We start from the raw sequence: 12,956 nt of genomic DNA, 5'->3' as shown, positions 1-12,956 counted from the left end.
TCATGTTATGTTTAAAAAATTTATGAAACCATTTTAAAATTATGCACAGTTGCATCCTGAAGACTTAAGGTGGCGCCTTATAGTATCACATTTTAGACGCTTTTTGAATGGTGCATTTAACGCAACTGGTAACTGCAAATCTACATTGCCTATGTAAGTGAACATTATAGACAGTTCTACTCTGGTAGACCTTATGAAATTCTGCACTAAAAAGATATATATATACTCTACCTTCATTATTTCTGCCAAGGTGTTACTATGCCTTAGCTCTCAGTTGCATTATCTTCCCCTCCATGTGAGAGGCTCACTTCCTGTTTGTTCAGATCTAATTCTGAGGACCATATGAGGGTGGACTATATTAACTTTTTTTATATAAATCTGTATGAGCATTCAGATAACTTTATTAAGTTGATGGCCAAATGTTACAATGTTGTTTTTCATATCTCATTTAAACTTGAGTCCATGTAGGAAAGTTCTGTTAGATCTCAGTGAAAGTACCTTCCAGAGTAGATCTGTTTTTGTAACTTTCTGCAAATAGTATGTGCAGTGCAGAATTTCAGAAGGATGAGGTGTGCCATCGGTGTGGTAATTTAAATATATAAAAAATGCACAAATTTTGCTGCTGCTTAGAACACTGCAGCTTCTAAACCCAGTTTCTTTTACCGATTTAAATTTAAAAATTGTGCCTGAAGTGAATACATTTTTCTTTTTGCAGCCAGCACCCAGTGTACTGTAAAAGAATAAATACTTAGGCTTTCCATAGCTGTATTGAGATTTTCATCAAGGTGAAATAGTTAATGTCTGTGTGCTTTTTTTTTCCCCAGTCACACTTTATCAAGCAAGAAAACTGAATGATTGGTCTAAGTATTACTTTAACCAAAAAGATCAGGAGTTATTTTCTTTGAATAGAGGGCAGTACTGTGTTTTTTTTTTTCCCCTCCATATTACCTCTATTCTCAATTTAGGGTTTTTCTTCTCTGGGAGATGCATTATCTTTGTGAAACAAACATTGCTTTCTCCAATTTTCTGTTAATGGCAAAGAATGGAAATAGAATAAAGTTTTACTGATTTTGAAAAAAAAGTCTCCAGTTTTGTCTCTAAGTACACCACCTGTGCTCAAGGCATCTTAATTCCCAAGTCTAATGCTTAGTTAGCCCTCTTGTTTCTGCATTAGTTTCCAGCAGTGCCTGCTGGATTTACCAGGTAGGGGTTGGAGCCTCTCACCAGCACAGGGGTGTGCAGGTTGAGTGGGGACTTTTAAAGCCGTTGCTTCTGATGCAGCCCCGCCTGCACAACCCCCCGCCTCCTGGCGGTCGGTAACAGAACTGCCCACAGCATGTCAGAGCGCGCGCCCTGCGCCAACCTGAGCCCCGCCTCCCTGGGCTCTACAGCTTCCGTAGTGCGCCGAGCCGCGCGCCAGCCTTCCGGCCCCGCCTGATGACGTGAGCGCTGGGGGCCGGAAGCCGGAAGGACGGACCCACTTGGCAGGGGTGTTCCGCTTTCTCGGGCCCCGCGGAGCCTGTCGGGCCGCAAGGTGAGAGGCTCCCTGCGACGTGCCCCGCCCCGCACTGGCTGGGCCCAGGGCTGTCAGCGGGTCGGGCCCCGCGGGACCGGCAGCCCGAGCCTGTGTGGGAGGGTTCGGGGCCCCGCAGGGCTCTGCCCAGACTGGGGCCAAGGGGGCCCCCCCGTGTCTCGGGGAGGGGGCGGGGCTGGCCTCTCCCCCGGCTCTCTGGGGTGGGGTCCGAGGCCCGGGGCTCAGGGTGAGCGGGGCCGGGGCCTGCGCCCCACTGACACCTGTGCTGTGACCGCAGGTTCCCGCGCAGGGCGATGACCGAGTACAAGCTGGTGGTGGTGGGAGCTGGTGGCGTTGGCAAAAGCGCCCTGACCATTCAGCTCATCCAGAACCACTTCGTGGACGAGTACGACCCGACCATAGAGGTGAGTCCCTGATGCAGGCGCTCGCTCGCCCGCTGCCCCGTGCCAGGCTGGGCGTATGAAGGCAAAGCTTGGTCTGTACAACGCTCCTGAAAGAGACGTGTTTATTCTTGTGGCTGATTTGACGTACAGTCACTTTTTGCAGTTCGGCTGTGTGCGCACTGCAGCTTCTGAACCCATTCGGGGAAGTGGCAGGGCTCAGAAATAACTAACAAGGTTCAGACGCATTTGTAGTTCCTGTACACTAGCGCAGCAGGTTATCAATCCCTCTTCTAGCTCTCCGGGTGAGGCTGACTTAGGCTGTCATGCACTTCCGTACAACAGGTTTCACAGTCACTCACCCTTCTCCACTGTAGCATACACACAGATTTATTACTTGGTCTTCCCAGGCAATGCCACATTGTTCAACCCAGCTAAGTGCTGACAGCATGCTGGACTTGCAAGTTGAAAAGTTCAGTTTTTTATTGGTCTTCATGTTCAGAGCTACACAAAGTTTATTTTGAATGTCCACTGCTCCAGGTAAACCAGACTATGGCCATTGGAGCTGAAGCAGGTCAGTCACATGTACCTTAATGTACACCTTATTTGTTTCTGTACATGATACTTTACAGCGTAGATTGTCATCTCCTCCTGTTGTCCCACAGATAGCACTCTCCCTCGCCTTTTCCCTATCTGATTATGAAACTATTTGGGAAACTGATATATCCATCATGAGGCAAACAATGGGTGTTGTGTGTATAAGTGGTTGTAGTTTGAGCCTCTTTTGAAGGACTATTGAGACAAATCTGTTGAATGCGCTGCAGTACAGGTAGGCACCTGTGTGCATTTCATCCCATATTCATATATCCTTTTTTTTGCTTGTATGGGTAATCAATCACTACATGTATTTTCATCATTACTATTTTGCTGAAAAAGGGGAGGCATCCTCTCCATTGCACTGTCCGTTGAGTAAGTTCTGTGGGGGAAGGGACCACCTTTTTGTTCTGTGTTTGTACGGCCCCTAGCACAATGGCATCTTGGTCCATGACTAAATCTCCTAGTTGCTACAGTGGTACAACTAATAAAAGTAACTATGAGTAGGGTCATAAATCCGGGGGAAGCACATTCCTGTGTCTTACACCACCGGTTTGACTTGGTTCCCAGGACAGGCCTTCGATGATTTAATGGGGTTTTATTTGGTGCTGGTCTGGCCAGGATGATTCTGAAGTTAATGCAGTAACATTATCATTAGTTGTATCATTTTGAGTAATGTTTTATGAGGTAAATAGCATTGAATTTTGTTTATATAGGTGAGACATGCATACAAAATAAAAATAGATGTAAGTATATAAAACAACCTCCAAATGTTGGACTCTTTCTCCTTCTAAAAAGGACATAAACTGGAGAAACCTCTTCTGAGTCATGCTCAATATCAGAATCTTCTTTCTGGGATTCTGTTTGGGGATTAGAGAGTCCACTGTATCTGGGGGCATATTCTCCTTGATGTATGGTACAGAGGTACATCATGGGGGCTATTCTGTGAGATGTTCGGTTTTCCTTTGCTGATATATAGTTTTGTAACTTCCTGTAGATATACTCAATGAATCACAGCAGATGTTCCTCCTCTCCCTGCAGTAACAGTGCAGTAGGAGGCAGTATTTTGCCTTTCCAGAGGTGAAAGGCCTTTTTGTCACAAAAGTCCATGCTGTGTTAAGATCACTAGCAATACACCCTGCACTTGAAATGCTTCCTCAGTTAGAGTTCAAGAGAAAGTGGAGCAAGACATGGAACTGCTGCCAGTGTTAGGCTTTGGTCTAGGACGGGTCGGCAACCTCTGACACGCGGCTCGCCAGGGTAAGCACCCTGGCGGGCCGGCCCGCAGCGCTTCCCGCCGCCCCCATTGGCCTGGGACGGCGAACCGCGGCCAGTGGGAGCCGTGGTCTGCCAAACCTGCCAATGCAGCAGGTAAACAAACTGGCCCGGCCCTGGCGAGCCATGTGCCGGAGGTTGCGGACTTCTGGACTAGGAGGTGCCTTTGAGACACTAATAGTCTGAAGTAAGGGATTGCAGCAGCAGCACTAAGGCTTGTCTTTGTTTTCAAAGTTGTCTTTGTATCTCTCTCAGGATTCATATCGGAAACAGGTAGTTATTGATGGTGAGACCTGTTTGCTAGACATTCTGGATACTGCAGGGCAGGAGGAGTACAGTGCTATGCGAGACCAGTACATGAGAACTGGTGAAGGCTTCCTCTGTGTCTTTGCCATTAATAACAGCAAATCATTTGCTGATATCAATCTCTACAGGTATGTTCTGCTCTTTGGGAGGAAGTTTTTCCTAGTTTTATTTTGGAGGGGCAAGGATGGAGTGGAGCAATCTTCAACTGGCATTGAACATTATTCACCACTGGAATTAGTGGAGACCAAACTTGCAAGACAATCAGTGATCTTCAAATAATAAATGCTGGAAAAATTCCATACCGGGTTTCAAAATGCCTTTTAAAATCGGACTCAATGTTTTAGAGTGGTACATAAATTGTCTGCAAATGGAGAATGGAACAGCCACCAAGATAGGGTGTTGAAGATTAGCTGGTATTTCAGTGGTGTAGCATACAGGACAAGACACCTGAAATAGTAGCGAAGGGGGAGCACGTCAAGGTGGATGCACTGATGGGGTAAGGAGAGGGACATATTGGTTAATGGGTTAGGGGCTAGGTCTTGTGAGGTCCTTTCCAGCACTAATGTCTGGTTTGTAATAAGATGTCGGTTTAAAACTCAGTTTTTGTACAAGAAAAGCTGGTTTTTAATGTATTCTTTCTCCAGAGAGCAGATTAAGAGAGTGAAAGATTCAGATGATGTGCCAATGGTGCTAGTGGGAAACAAGTGCGATTTGCCCACAAGGACAGTGGATACAAAACAGGCTCAAGAACTAGCCAAGAGCTATGGGATCCCCTTCATTGAGACGTCAGCCAAAACAAGACAGGTGACGAGCTTCCATTCTTCCAGTGTGATTTCTCTCGGTGCTATAAATCTGGGAGCAGCCTGGATTCTGTGTGGTACTGATGGCCGGGGGAGGGCGGGGGCGAGGGTGGAGGTAGAGATGGAGATGTGTAAATCACTTTCCCGTTTTTACCTGTGAGTTCAACTGGAACATGCAGAGTAGAACTTTAAGAACATAAGAACGGCCATACTGGGTCAGACCAAAGGTCCATCTAGCCTAGTATCCAGTCTTCCAACAGTGGCCAATGCCAGGTGCCCCAGAGGGAATTAACAGAACAGGTAATCATCCCAGTGATCCAGCCCCTGTTGCCCATTCCCAGCTTCTGGCAAACAGAGGTTAGAGACACCATCCCTGTCCATCCTGGCTAATAGCCATTGATGGACCTATCCTCCATGTACTTATCTAGCTCTTTTTTGAACCGTTATACTATTGGCCTTCACAACATCCTCTGGCAAGGAGTTCCACAGGTTGATTTTTTGTGTTGTGTGAAAAAAACACTTCCTTCCGTTTGTTTTAAACCTGCTGCCTATTCATTTCGTTTGGTGACCCTAGCTCTTGTGTTATGAGAAGGAGTAAATAACACTTCCTTATTTACTTTCTCCACACCAGTCAAGATTTTATAGACCTCTATCCTATCCCCCTTTGTCATCTCTTTTCCAAGCTGAAAAGTCCCAGTTTCATTAATCTCTCCCCATATGGCAGCCATTCCGTACCCCTAATAACTTTTGTTGCCCTTTTCTGAACCTTTTCCAATTCCAATATAACTTTTTTGAGATGGGGGACCACATCTGCATGCACTACTCAAGATGTGGGCGTATCATTGATTTATATAGAGGCAATAATGATATTTTCTGTCTTTATATAGTTTCTTTTGCTCTGGACAATATCAAAACCTCAGTGACTCCTCAGACTCACATTGCTGGCCTCAGTAGCTAGATTCTAAAAATGCCAAGTCCTTACCAACCAGATGAGAGTTCAGCCATCCCTCTCTTCTGGAGTAGTTTGTAGTAAGAACAAATGCTGTTCTTATGAGCTTTTGTCCCAACCTGCCAAGTTTCCCTTGGCTTCTAATTAAGGCCAGTGTTGAAGCTAAGTCAGTGACATGTCCTCAGAGTGTGTGTGTTTATATAGAGAGCATTCTCTACTTACCACCCTCTGTTCAGTAGGCTCCCCCAAGTCATTGCTCCATCCACATCACTTTTCAGAATGAATCTGGAAAGGGGCAATAAATTGCTAAGAAATAGCCTGAAAAAGAAACTTGAACAGGGAGGCAATTTGCCACGAAATAACCCCATTTCCTACTGAGGACATAAGCTTCAGAAACCTCCTCCTCCTATAGCTACAGTCGGCCATTGCCTCCATTGTTAGGAGGCTGCTGCTTGTTTATGGTTTCCTCAGAGGGAGAATTATCAAAGTCAAGAATGTAATTGTGGGGAATGTGGGCATATAGTATTGGTTCCCGGCTGTAATGAATTGTGGGATAAGTTGGCCCCTGATCTCTCCTGGCTCCCAGTTGGCTAGGAGCTGCCCTGGAGAGAGGAATCCATTTTGAGTAAGTATGTCAAAGAATCCTTTGGTGGAATAGTAAAATGATGGATAGAGTGCAGAGTGATGTCCAAGCACATGCGGGAGAGAATACCTGACCAGGACTCTTTGCATTCAGGGTGTCGAAGACGCCTTTTACACATTGGTGAGAGAGATCCGCCAATACCGAATGAAAAAGCTCAACAGCAGTGAAGATGGGAATCAAGGCTGCATGGGATTCTCATGCATTGTGATGTGATAAGGTAAACTGAGATTAAATCTTTCATTTAACTCGTATGAATGCATTTGTAAGCCTTGGAAAAAGTAGATTATAATAGATCAGTTGCCACAGCCTTTGCTATATCATAGAACCTGTTGGTTGGTGTCCCATGGATTTAACCAGACCTAGAACCAGTTACTTCTCCAAAGTTTGTTTAATCAATTAGGAGCAAAGTTTGAAAGTGGATGGTCTGTTCATGGTCTCTCTAGATTGGACTGGCAATTCCGGTCTGTATGTCCCTTTGTGTCCCCCACCCTTGCCAGCTGCCTCTGTCCTTTGGGAAACACTGGTTTAATCCAGAGAAGCCCAGCACACACTTCATCCTTATTCTCACACCAGTGCCACCCAAGATCTTCACAGCTCTAAGATTAGCTTTTGCTTGTGACCTGCTTCTGTACAGGGGGAGGGATAGCTCAGTGGTTTGAGCATTGGCCTGCTAAACCCAGGGTTGTGAGTTCAATCCTTGAGGGGGCCACTTAGGGACCTGGGGCAAAGATTGGTCCTGCTAGTGAAGGCAGGGGGCTGGACTCGATGACCTTTCAAGGTCCCTTCCAGTTCTAGGAGATTGGTATATCTCCAATTATTACCTTTATTACCTAGCTAACATCGGAAGCACAGCTCTGGGGGAAGAGCGGTTTGTAATTGCATCTTCACAGGCCACAAAGGGAGAACCATGTGCCGTTCTTGGGCGGCTCAAACAAAACTGCAGTAATTCAAACAAATGAAGAATGCTGTGATGGAAGGTTAGAGTCTTTCCAACAGCTGTCCCGAAAGCATTGCCCTGCTGAATAAAGTGGGTAGGTTACCCCAGTACTCATTACACAGACACCCTGTCATATCACATGTCCATCACAAAATAGTATAAAAGCTAATCAGAGATGCTTTTCCCTTTTAGCCACCAAGAACACCTGGTTCAGATGTAGCTGGAGGACAAGTCTTGATGCCACTGTAAAGCATGTCATGATGATGCCCTGCCAGTACCCTGGTGCCAGCCGAGCAGTATAAAGTCCTTTTGTGCTCCATCTGAAGAGAACATCTCTGAACAGCTACCTCCTTGCTCGGCTACCTGAGCAGAGAAAGCCCCATCTGTTGATGCACTGGGATTTTTCTTTTTTTCCCTGGGTAGGTTCAAACAGAAAACTGGTCACGAGAAAAGCGAACTTTAAACACCAAATGCTGTGAAAAAGATGACAACATTTTTACCTCTAGAATAGATGCCAGAAGTGATGTTTGTTTCCTTTGTATCAGATTAAGACATGGGGAGGGATAGCTCAGTGGTTTGAGCATTGACCTGCTAAACCCAGGGTTGTGAGTTCAATCCTTGAGGGGGCCACTTAGGGATCTGGGGCAAAAATCAGTACTTGGTCCTGCTAGTGAAGGCAGGGGGCTGGACTCAATGACCTTTCAGGGTCCCTTCCAGCTCTGAGAGATAGGTATATCTCCCTATATTATATTATTATTAAGACCTGCAGGGCTATCTGAGAAATGTCACTAATCACTGACTGGCAGATAATGTCAGAAATGGCATTGCCACTGTTTCTTAATACTCTGCTACCTGTTCCAGATTGGTATCTGCTCTCTGTGTGCACCACACAGCCTACTCACAGCACACCATTGTCATGCCATTTACGCCGATCCTCTATCTTTCTGTAATAAAAAGGAGAGATCTTTGTTAATTAAGTGCCTGTTTGCAAAGGAGCTTTAGAGCTTGTCAGACTGAAGGAATTACCAAGGATTCAGATTCCCTTGAGAGCTGGTGCCCTTGTAAATGATCATGTCTTTGAGAAATGCACGTGGTCAGTTTATTGGCGTGACTGGACTCTGCCTCTTCATCTGGAGAAACTTCCCGGCTGGAAGCTCCAGTAGACGTGGGAGGAGTTCTCCATGTCTAAGGAGCACAAGGAAATGGATCTGTTTTAGTGGGTAGACTCATGTACATTCCATCTAGCTTTGTCACTGTGTCCACGGCTTCCTTCATCTCCAGGTAGGACCAAACTAATCAGCTGCTCTTGTTAATGTTGGCTGGAAATATACGTGGTCAGCTACTTGACAGGTAACCACACCAGTGGATTTTACTGGTTTGGGTGACTATTAATTGTTCAGATTTGTCTAGAACTTGCAATTCTATTTTAAAATTATTTGCCTCATCACCAGACTTCAAATAAAGCCTCTGTCAAATTAATCTCTGGGAAGAGTAGCTGGGGGACATTCTCAATGGGAAAGGAGTCTTAGATTTCCGACTGGCGTGCACAGCGTGTAGTGTTTGCTCCAGACTGCAGTGCATGCAGTCCCTCCAAAAGCAGGGGCGAAGCTAGCAATAAAATATAGCACAGAAAACTGATCTGGCTTCTGATTATGTCTGACTTCAGAATCATCTGTGGCAGGGGTTGGCAGAATGAGGAAGGAAATTCAGTGATCAGCATAGAGAAGTTTTCTTGGTTTGCTGATGGGATTTTGGTGCTTGTTCTACCCCCAGCAGAGTATGAGTGAATCCTTGCACAAATCATGGAGATTCTTCCTGGAGCAAGATACCATTTGCTAGTTGGCATGAACTAGGCCTCAGAAGTAAGGGCACTCTTGTAATACTCTCCCAGTTATACAACACTGTGGTATGTTGGGTCCTTCACTAGCCAACGTACCATTGGAATTGGACTCTGTGACCAGATGAGCTAAAGTAGAATATTTCAAAACCAGTCGTCGTCATCATCGTGGTAAATCCCAAAGGGACATGGCCTCCTTGCAGATCAAGTGCCTCCTGGATCAATCTCTGGATAGGACCTTAAGGTGGTCTGCCTGGATGTTCAGTTTAGGTCTGTCACTGTCAGTTTTATCACACCATTAAAGTTTTGGGCACCCACATGATCACTGGCCATGTAGTAGCATTCCTTAGTAAACGTGCTTCAGAATTAATTGTTTTTTCATACGAATAATATGTCCATATCAAGAAAGCTGCTGAAAATAAACCAGTGCTGAAGGACTTGGTTGCTGGGTTCAGCTCCAGATGTCTTTGTTTCTGATCTTGTTCTGCTATTTGATACAGAACAGCCGATGAAGACCATGAGAATTGAAAATGTCATGCCTATGTTCTACAGCCTTCTTCAGCACCCATGTTTCACTTCCGTACAACAGAGTTGATATAACTATGGTTCTATGGATCCACAGCTTTGTAGCAAGCTTGACGTTATGATATCCTCACAGCGGCCACTGAAGGGCCTGAAATGTGGTGTCATGTTCTGCTGTACAAGTGTCCACATCTTTCAAGCATCCTCCAGCACTGTGTGTGACGCTGCCCAATTATCTGACAGCTCCCATCTTTTCAGTATCTCATCCAAACAAATTAATAGTAAACTGGTTGTAATCTGGAGCTGGAGGTTGCTTGATGGTAATGGCCAGGGACCTAATTTTATCTGGATTAAGTAACCAGACCAATGCATGCTACCAGATCAGCCATCAGCTGTAGATGCACCAGACTGAGCCAACAAGACAATGTCATCACCGTATTCAAGATCTCAGAGCGCAATGGTGTTCAGCTCAGCGTCACCAACAGCTGCCTCCTCAAGCTTATCCATCAACCAATAGTGCCGAAACGAAACAACAATCATGACTGAACGCAGCCTTGCCAAACTCCTGTGGTGCTAGGAAACCAAGCTGTGTATCTGCCATATGACTCAAATGCAGCTTTCCTTTCCGTTATAGAGCTCTTCTGCCAATGACACTATCTTCCTAGGGATGCTAAGTCACTTCATCAGATCCCACACACTTGCTTGAGGCATTGAATCAAAGGCCTGACAGAAGCCTATAAAAAGTGTTGTTCAGGGCTTATTAAAGTCAGACACCTTCTCAAAAACCTGTCTCAAGGTAAAGATCTGGTTGACAGTGGAAAAACTAGGTCTAAAGCTACAGGGAGTATCCCTGCCTTTGCCATGCAGTATATTGTTGATTCCAAAGCAAAGTGTGGTTCCAGATCCCATCCAACCTAATAGCTTGTTTGCTCTAGGAAGAGCAGTTGGTGTATAACTGACAGAGGGAGCTCAGAGCCCTAACATGGACCCCCACACGGCGGCTGGTGAGGGTTTTGTTTCAGCTTTCTGATAGCAGGATCATAGATTTTACTTTGAGATTTCCTCCTCTAATTAGAAAATGTTGAGAGGTAAAGTTAGCCCTTTAATGATACTTCCATAATCAGCTATATGCCTGCTCCTCCTCCTCAAATGCAGAGGGGAATGCTACTCTAATTACTGTATACCCCCAAATAATCTTTAGTGACATTATATACAAGTGTAGTTCCTAAAATAACTTTGCTTTTGGCTGATGTGAAACTGATACCTTATTTCAGAGTAAAATCTCTGTACATAAAACATTAGCTTCCAATAATACACATACATGCGCAGGGATGGGCAGCATTATGGAGAGTGCTGCTTGGGATCTGCATGTTGGATTCTTGACTAGAGGTCCTTTTGTCTTGTGGTTTCTTGATCCCATTGTTTGAAGTCACAGGTCCCTCCTTACTGGGACAGGCCCAAGAAAACCCTTGGTAGTAAAACGTTGTGTACCGTCTTGTCTGTCAGTAACTGGAAACTTGTACATTTTCTTATGTGACAAGATGTAGTTCTTGATTTGCAAAAACACTCCTAACACCTTGTGCTGGTGGTTGGTTATATGCCCGGGGTCGGCAGGGGTACATGAGAATTGTGAGTCTGGCATAATGTGTTGTCTGCTTTCTCTAAGCAACCATGATTGTGTTCTGAGGTGGCCCTATTGTGAGGACTTTGGGTTTTGTGTCTTGCATCTGCTCAGGTTATTGAAAGTAAGAGCCAACCTGGAAAGATTGTGGCCTGGGGATGCCCTGTGCAGGAGAGGCAGGTATCTCTGGCCACTAAGATTCTTTTAGTCAGATCTGTGCAAATTTTGTAGATTACCTGGAAATGTGAACTATTTTCTTGTGCCAGACTGTGTGGGAAAAGGGACAACAAGTGCAGTGTTTAAGGGATCTCTTTAGAAAGTGTGCTGTCAGAGCACACTCACAGGAAAGTATTAAGAAATCTTGTTTCTTTACAGCTGGTATTTGATGTTTAAAGGTCAAGAGTTCAACCATAGGATATTTAATCTTCATATTTGGCTGGGTCTGCAGCATGTTAAGTAGCTGAAAGTGCATCTGAGAAGCATTCTCCATGTTAAAACAGTGTAACACATGCTATTTGTTGTTAAAAACACACTAACTATGACTCCAACTTCTGGGAAGCTCTGGAGTTAATGTTTGAGCTTGCAAACTCTCATCTACTTTTTCTATAGCCCCCCTAAGTAGAACCCTTCCTGTTGGGAAATACCAAATCGTAAAGTTAATGAGACTGGACCAAGGATTGTGTAATGTGGATTTTACCCTAGGATCCTTGGACAGGGGATTCAGTGGGAGGATCTTTAGGACACTCCCAAAGGTTGATCTACACAATCTCTGTATCATTCTTATCATATGAGTTTAGAAACAGCTACAGTTAAAGCAGTTCAATCCTCTAGTGTGGCCACAAATATCCCAATGTGCTGGTGTATGTGTACAGGAATAAGCTGTACTGATAACTGAAAGAGTAGCTAGTAAGTGGAGCAAGGTCTCAAGTGAGGTTTCACAGGGATCTGGTCTGGATCCGGTGATGTTTAACATAGAATCATAGAACTGGAAGGGACCTCGAGAGGTCATTTAGTCCGGTTCCCTGTACTCAAGGCAAGACTAAGTATTATCTAGACCAGTGCTTCTCAACCTGCGGCCCTTCAGCACAGAGCTGTGATCCATGTGACATCCTCAGGACCATATAATTAGTAGTGGATGCAGCCCACAATGGTAAATAGGTTGAGAACCACTAATCTAGACCATCCCTGACAGGTGTTTGTGTAACTGGTTCTTAAAAATCTCCAATGACGGAGGTTCCACGGCCTCCCTAGGCAATTTATTCCAGCGCTTAACTACATGACAGTTAGGAAGATTTTCCTAATGTCCAACCTAACCCCCGCCCCCTTGCTGCAATTTAAGCCAACTGCTTCTTGTCCTACCCTCAGAGGTTACGGAGAACAATTTTTCTACTTCTTCAAGTACATAAAAGGTTGTTACAAGGAAAACTGTTGTAATGTCCCCTCTCTGTCTTCTTTTCTCCAGACTAAACAAACCCAATTTTTTCAATCTTCCCTCATAGGTCACATTTTCTAGACCTTTAATCATTTTTTTGTTCTTCTCTGAACTTTTTCCAATTTG

The 12,956-nt window shown here is 44.9% G+C and overlaps 1 protein-coding gene across 1 annotated transcript; it reads left to right on the top strand.

Annotated features, from left to right (window-relative positions):
- Positions 1–1,453: 1,453 nt before the first annotated feature.
- Positions 1,454–11,918, top strand: NRAS (NRAS proto-oncogene, GTPase). Its single transcript, XM_039537537.1, has 6 exons — positions 1,454–1,534; positions 1,812–1,938; positions 4,039–4,217; positions 4,734–4,893; positions 6,575–6,698; positions 7,611–11,918. The coding sequence occupies exons 2-5, from the start codon at positions 1,828–1,830 to the stop codon at positions 6,692–6,694; spliced, it is 570 nt and encodes a 189-aa protein (XP_039393471.1). The 5' UTR covers positions 1,454–1,534; positions 1,812–1,827; the 3' UTR covers positions 6,695–6,698; positions 7,611–11,918.
- The last annotated feature ends 1,038 nt before the right edge of the window (positions 11,919–12,956 follow it).

This window comes from Mauremys reevesii, linkage group 4 (assembly GCF_016161935.1).
Source record: "Mauremys reevesii isolate NIE-2019 linkage group 4, ASM1616193v1, whole genome shotgun sequence".
NCBI classification, from domain to species: domain Eukaryota; kingdom Metazoa; phylum Chordata; order Testudines; family Geoemydidae; genus Mauremys; species Mauremys reevesii.
The sequence above is the reverse complement of the archived record's forward strand: the minus strand, read 5'-3'. Positions and strand labels throughout refer to the sequence as shown.

What these genes read in the sequence shown, in the direction of transcription:
- NRAS (XM_039537537.1), top strand. Translation starts at nt 1,828, where the DNA reads ATGACCGAGTACAAGCTGGTGGTGGTGGGAGCTGGTGGCGTTGGCAAA. An exon ending in AGTACGACCCGACCATAGAG is followed by an intron (nt 1,939 to 4,038) that starts GTGAGTCCCTGA and finishes TATCTCTCTCAG; the next exon opens with GATTCATATCGGAAACAGGT. An exon ending in CGTCAGCCAAAACAAGACAG is followed by an intron (nt 4,894 to 6,574) that starts GTGACGAGCTTC and finishes CTTTGCATTCAG; the next exon opens with GGTGTCGAAGACGCCTTTTA.